Here is a 7,086-nt window from a genome sequence, read left to right on the forward strand (position 1 = left end):
TTTCTAGAGAAAATTACTCAATTAGTCCTAAACCTATTATACATATGTCAATTCAGTTCTAAACCTTTCAATTTTATCAATTTAGTCCTAAACTTATGCGCAAAATTCCAATGTAGCCTTTTTTATCAATTAGCCGAAAATCACTGACGTGATAGTCCATACATTGTTGGTTGTCCTATGTAGTGTACTGCCATGTTAGCAATTTCGGGCAAAAATTGGTCAAAAGGACTATATCAGAATTTTATGCAAAGGTTACTAAATTTGCAAAATTAGAAATTATAGGATTGAATTGACATATGTACAATAATTTTATGACTAATTTGACAATTTCCTTAGGTTTTTTTACACCAAATTTCTGATAGCTCATTCCTAAAATCCTACCAAACACAAGAAAATTGAATCATTTTTCTTGAAAATAGTTTTCTTATTAAATATTAATTAGTCATGTCAATTTTTCCAGGAAAGAAAACGGACCTGTAGTGATCCTGCAATTTCATCAAGACCCAATGTCAGTGTTAAAGTAGCCTATCATTTGCTTAATCCAAAAACTAAAGGTGCAGGACAGAACGAGAATCACGTGTGACCTTAAAGATAAACGCCGAAGCTTCAGACATGGTGATTACCCGTTTAGGCCAAACAAAAAAGTAAAAGAGCCTCAGACGAAAGTTGCAAGCAAATAATAAATTCCCATACCGTATTTTATTCCATTTTCTTTTTGTCCTTTTTTATTCCTTCGCACTTCTTTTTCTTACTTTATAAACGGAGGTTCCAACAAACAGTTAGTTGCTGTTATGTGTTAAGACACAAGCGCTCTGCTAGCTAAGAGAGGAAATCTACCTATTCCTAGTACTCTTCACAATGTTTCTTAGGACCAAAGAGCTCTGTTGCTTTTCTCTGCTCAAGATTTCCAATTTGAGTGATGTTGGTGTCGTCGTCTTCTGAATCATACTTCTGGGATTCATCAGCCCTCAGAGCTCAGGTGTGGTGGCGCTAGTGTTGCAATGAATTGCACCTCTTTCTTTCCTGTTACTTTAGTTAGGTTGCATTTGCTTGTTGTGCTTACTAACCTGTATTACTTTTAGGGAAAGATGTTTGTATGCTCGCACTTTGGATGTTTCGGCAAGTTATCATCATCCTTTAATTTGTTGGTTAGTACATGTTCATGTTTGTTCTCGATGTTCATTTTCCAACTGGTGAAAGAACTAACAGGATCCGACCAAAAAAAAAAAACTAACTGGAGAAATTATGACCTTATTATGTTCCTTCACAACCTGTCAATTTTTACATTTAAAGATTGATATGTCAGGAAAAGTACAGCAAATATGTTTTTTTTTTTTTTGGTCGAAACAAGATCATTTCATTTCATCAAGATGAGCTTTAACACATACAAGGTTCCAAAGGATTGCGAGAGGGTTAAAGACCCAATTATAGGGTAAAGATTTGTACCTTTGAGTCTTAACAATGCAAATATGCTATTGAAAGCAATCTTTCCTACGTGAATGGGATCTAAGCAAGCTTTGAAATGGTTAGGATTGCAGGAATTATCTTTGAAGTCGTGAAACCGCTTCTACTTAAATTTTTGAAAATCCAACCCGAAAGCCATTGAAATGTTGATGAAGATTAAAAGTAATAGAACTCTCAAAATTTGGAAAGAAAAGAGCCTTAGTTCATGAAGTCAAGACCAAAATTAGGAAGAGTACTCTTTCAAGACTTAATACTGGGGTTGTAGGAGAACCCATCGAACCTGCGGACCTTGTAGAACTAGTATGGTTTGGTAGGTTTCCAAGGTTCTGTCATACCACCTTGTACCCTACACCATGTATCCTTTACAGGGTACCTATATGACATTTTTTTAAGTATATAAATGTATGAATAATTATTCATGACTTTTTTTTCCTTATGAAGTATTTGACATTATGATATGCGAAAAGTTTAATTGATTCAACTCTCTCTCTCTCTCTCTCTCCAACCTCATTTGAAAAACAATTATCCAACTTTGTGAGTCCACGCGAGTGTGTGTGACAAGCTTGGATATATCTAGGGATAAGTGCACCATAAGTCGTAAAACTTGTCACGAAAGTGCAGTTGAATCCTAAAACTTTCAAAAAGTGCAGTCAAGTCTTAAAACTTGTCACGAAAGTACAATTGAGTCGTAAAACTTTTAAAAAGTGCAATCAAGTCCTTCCATTAACTCCGTCCAACTTGACAAACGGAAAATGCTGACAAGTTTTAGGACTTGATTACACTAACTTGACAAGTTTTAGGACTTGATTACATCAACTTGACAAGTTTTAGGACTTGATTACACTAACTTGACAAGTTTTATGACTTGATTAGGACTCAATTGCACTTTCGTAATAAGTTTTAGGATTTTCAGTGCACTTGTTCCCTATATCTATGGATGACACCTTCTCAATAAAATGATAGCTAGAAGCTAATATTGTTCTTTATTTTTTTTATAAAATTTTGATGTTATTAAAATTATCATGTTACCATTAGATATGAACATGTATTTTAACATGTAATTGAATTATGTTCTATGTTGAATGTTCAATGTGTTAATAACTAAAGCCACAACAGTTTTTGTTCAACAAAAATAATTTAAAAAAGTACAAGGTAGTATAGGGTACCCTAAAACTTGTGCAACCGACAAGTTCAAGGTTCCAATGTGGTTTCAAGAGCCTATAAAGTAGGTTTCAGATTCCAAAAACTTGAAGCATAGGTTCAAGGGCAACGCGGATACCCTACCTACTCTGAAACTGGCACACCCCTACTAAATACTCCCATAACACCTCTCCTTCACCTTTTCACTTCTCTCACTTTAATTTAAAAATTAGTTTTGAATTGTTTTTGAAAAACTAATATATATGAAACATAGAGGCAGAAAAAACTTAAAAGCCACATGTAAAGAATTTGTGCAAAATTGACCTTTAGAAAACCTCAATAGAATGTGGAGACTAGATAAAAGAAAATCCAAAAACGAAATTATTTGGATAGTCGAATAATTCATCAATAGTTATAGTAGAAGAGTGGAGGGTTAGCAAATTGGAATTGGAACTTTTAGGAGTTTTTACCACATAGAGCAATGTGGAAAAACTCATATGGGGATGTGTTTGATTACTGCACTCCACTATTTTGTACAGAAGTACTCAAATAATCACCGTTCTTATACTATCACTCGTGAAATAAATTTATCTATGTTTAAACTAATACAAGAAAAATTATGTGAATAATAATATTAGTCCTTTGGTGCTTCCAAAATTGCCTAATTAGGAATTGACACATGGTCTATCATTGACACGTGTCCCAATGGAAACTTTTTTCTTTTCTGCAAATCAATCTCTATATTTTCTTACCTTAAAACCGAATAGATTAATATATTTGGCCAATTTCAGGGCTTTCATGATTGGCTTACGAGGAATCTGGAACTTGTGTTTATTTTTTCTCTCTTTGATCCGCAAATAATCCACATTTAAAATTGAAGAAAAGATGAATAAAACTCAACATGTGAAAAATGTCCTTTTGCCGGAAAATGAAATTCTTAATTATTTTTTAATGTCAGAATTTAATTACCAAAAAAACAATATGTAACTTCGAAATATACAAGAAAAGACGATGAAATCCCTATTTCCATTTTTTTTTTTTGTATTTACCATTAGTAAACCAAGAATCTACGATGATAAAACCCATTCGAACACCAATAGTTTCGCGTGGCCTAGCCCATGTACACAGTCGATGTTTTTCAGTAGCTTCAACAAAGCAAAGCTTATAATAAAAGAAATGTCATTATTTTTCATATGTAATAGGAAGATTTACTTGGAATAGATCATTCTTCCCTTTAGGAACTTTCCTTACGTTATTAGTCACCTGAGATTTTATTTGATTTAAGAAAATGCTCGTAGTACAACAATTTCCCTTAGAAAACAAATTATAGTGAGTATAGACAGTTTATTATTCTGAAAAATTAAGGAAAACTCATAAGAAGCTACTTCACATTTAGTGAAGATCTAGATGAACATATCAAAAATAAATAAATAAATCGAAGGCTTAACCAAAAAAAAAAGAGTAAATACAAGGGTCGCAAAAGAAAATAGAGTCAACAACTCTAGGAAAGGAATGGAAGATGAACATGAAGAGAGATGTGCAAGTGGGTAAATATGATGCCACTTTGTCTTTCAATCGATTTACTAGCTTTAAATCGTTAAATTTGTCTGAATTAGTTTTAGTTTTTACTTTTTATTTAATCCAAAATTTTGCGGCTCTCGGATATTGATTCTTTTTTAAATTCAAAAACTCCTAACACTTTCACAACATTCAATTATTAATATGTAGATTTACATATGATTTTTTGATTTTTATTTTATTTTTTTTATTTTTGATGGGCAAACAAAAAAGGATACTTTTTTTTTTATTTTTGTTTAAGTGTAAACAAACATTCTTTGAAAAAAAACATCTACCAATATATTCTCTTTGCCTGGACTTTCAATGAACTAAATTAATTTATAATTATAAAAAAAGAATTTTATTTGCAAAGTAAATCTTCCTTTCTAGTTTTTGGGTACTTGTGATGCCTGACAGTCGATTTCAATATCAAGTGAAACACGAAGAACTTAAGGAAGTACTTTAAAAAATTTCACGCACATCGTGTTTGATCGGTGGGTCACTTGAAACATATGATGCACCCAATACGGACCAAATGTAGGATAAACAATGCGCACATTCTTGATTTCAATTGTGCGGAATTCTAAGAGAGGATTAATGGATGCAATGATGTATGGCATTTATGCAGTTTGGTGCAACCTCTTTGTAATTATTCTTCAGAAGCAATGTGAAAAGTTTCCTCACTCCGCATTTGAATCGATGTCTAGTGAGCACACCTGAACGAAGCTGCCATGAGTTTGATCAGTTGGATTTCCTTCATAGAAGGCGTGTGGGCAGCGTGGGGGATTCAGCTCCTGGTCGCCGCAAGCTTTGCCTGCAAGATTGTTCTCGTAATATTTGGCAACCGTCGGAAATATATGACGGGGATTCCAGCTACTCTTGTCATCTGGGCCGCATATTTGCTCCTTTCTTACTCTGTGACAATCGCACTGGGCAAGGTTACTGTGGTCGACATCGACGATCCTAATAATCCGGGTTACGATGTGGTGTTGCAAGCGCTATTGGCCCCGTTGCTTCTGATTCAACTTGGGTACGCAGATGGCATGACAGCCTATGCGGAGGAAGATAACCGGCTGGGATTGAGACAACTGATGAAAATCGGGGTTGCGTTGTGCATCGTGGTTTGGATTCTCCGTCGCTGTTGGCACAGCTCGTCCCCGGTCTTGATCCTGTACTTCCCCTTGTCCGTGGCCGGGATCATAAAGTCGGCGGGGTGGGTCTGGGCTCTCCAATCCGTGTATAATGAGAACTCATGCGTGACCGCAGAGGATATGTCCAAAGAAGCCCGCATTAAGCAAGTGTTCGATCCGCTCCCTAAGGATGAGAAGTTCGCGTACACAAAGGACATCTTGAAGGCCTACTATCGGTTCCACTGTTTGAAGCCCCATCTCGTGAACTGGCTGTACCACCCCCAGTTCATATCCAACGAATCAATGTCCATCGAAGGTTACCCCGCCGACCGTGCTTTCACCATGACCGAGATCGAGCTGAACTTCATGTTCGACGCGCTCTACACTAAAGCGCCCATTCTGTACACAAAACTTGGCCTCATAGGCCGCTTTATGGGCTTCTTCTGCTTGGTGTGGGCCTTGTGTGGATTTGCCATGATCTTCAAGAATGCCTTCTTGATTGATATGTACATCACCTATACCTACGCGTTACTGATGGCAGTCACATCTCTCGAGCTTTATCAAATCTCGATGCTGGCGTTTTCGGATTGGGCAGTGGCGAAGATGGGTATGAACCTTAAGATGCCGCTCGTCGGAAGGCTCCTCCCATTTCTATCCAATCGGTGCATGAAGCAGAAAAGATGGTCGAGGTCGATAGGGCAGCTCAATTTGTTTGACCACCGACTATACAAAGAATGTCCGAAGCCCATTGCCACGGTACTTGATTGGTTTGAGAAAAGGGGGTACTCCAGGGGGTATCGGTTATACTCCTGCCGGGCCATCCCCTCGTCCCTCAGGAAGCTGGTGGTTCAAACGATGACAAAGCTAGAGGAGAAACGAGACCGCCGGCCCTTCACAGAAAGAGGGAAGTGGACGCTCGAGATTCACAGCATCCAAGAGAAACAAAGACTGAGCGGTAGCATTGCGACGGAATTCGATAAGAGCATCATTATCTGGCATATCACAACGGAAATGCTGCAGATATCGGAAAGCGAAAAATCTGATGCTTGTAGAGGAAGCAAACTCCTATCAGATTACATGATATACCTACTCGCCGTGCATCCTTACATGTTGTCCCTCACCACTGCCAACATCATGCTGGAGCACGCTTGTTGCACACTGAGGCCTTTCTTGAGGTACCGAGACCATAAAGAAGCAATTATCGCACTGTGTTCGCCGGATGGAGATGTCTCACACCCCGTCAAACCAAGTAAGGAGACGTGGATCACTCGCGACTGGCACTTGTTGTCGGAGGTGCAGAAGCTTGTGGCCGACCTGAAGACGATGGACAACAAGTGGGAGATCATCAGCAGCATCTGGGTGGAGATGCTGTGTTATGCAGCACACCAGTGTCGTGTGTATCACCATGCCAATCGACTGAGAGGAGGAGGTGAGCTCATCACTCATGTGTGGCTCCTCTTGGCTTACCAGACCGACAAGCTCCAGTTGAGGGAGGACGAGCTTTCTGAAGATCCTGCCGCCTCGAACGAATCTCCCTTCTTGGTAAAAGGTTCTTCTTGTTGCTTCCGGAGGATGTTCGGGTAGGCACATGCTAAAGGCATATACAACTAAGATGCCTCATCGTCACGTGCAGTTGGGTTATTTATGTTAGAATATTTAAGTATAATATCACGGTTGTGTCTTATGGAATCAGACAATGAGATCTTGAGTTTAAATTTTTCAAGCCCCTTATTTGTATTCCTAATTATATATTTTCCATGCTTTTATATGAGGCAAAAGCCTAGCTTACATGTAC

General features: G+C 37.9%; 1 protein-coding gene across 6 annotated transcripts; it reads left to right on the plus strand.

Annotated features, from left to right (window-relative positions):
• The first annotated feature begins 458 nt into the window (after positions 1-458).
• On the plus strand, positions 459-6,875 carry LOC115679518 (uncharacterized). 6 transcript variants are annotated; one of them, XM_056310500.1, is made up of 3 exons: positions 460-979; positions 1,083-1,148; positions 4,790-6,875. In XM_056310500.1, exon 3 carries the CDS (start codon positions 4,893-4,895, stop codon positions 6,873-6,875), a length of 1,983 nt encoding a protein of 660 aa, XP_056166475.1. In that variant the 5' UTR covers positions 460-979; positions 1,083-1,148; positions 4,790-4,892. The 6 variants fall into 6 exon arrangements, with proteins under 6 accessions (XP_056166476.1, XP_056166475.1, XP_056166477.1 ...); XM_056310502.1 differs by having other exon boundaries at positions 4,869-6,875; XM_056310501.1 differs by having other exon boundaries at positions 459-1,148; positions 4,869-6,875.
• Positions 6,876-7,086: the final 211 nt, after the last annotated feature.

Source organism: Syzygium oleosum, unplaced genomic scaffold, assembly GCF_021117445.2.
Source record: "Syzygium oleosum isolate NSW1041296 unplaced genomic scaffold, Sole_v2.1 Sole_v2.04, whole genome shotgun sequence".
NCBI classification, from domain to species: Eukaryota; Viridiplantae; Streptophyta; class Magnoliopsida; order Myrtales; family Myrtaceae; genus Syzygium; species Syzygium oleosum.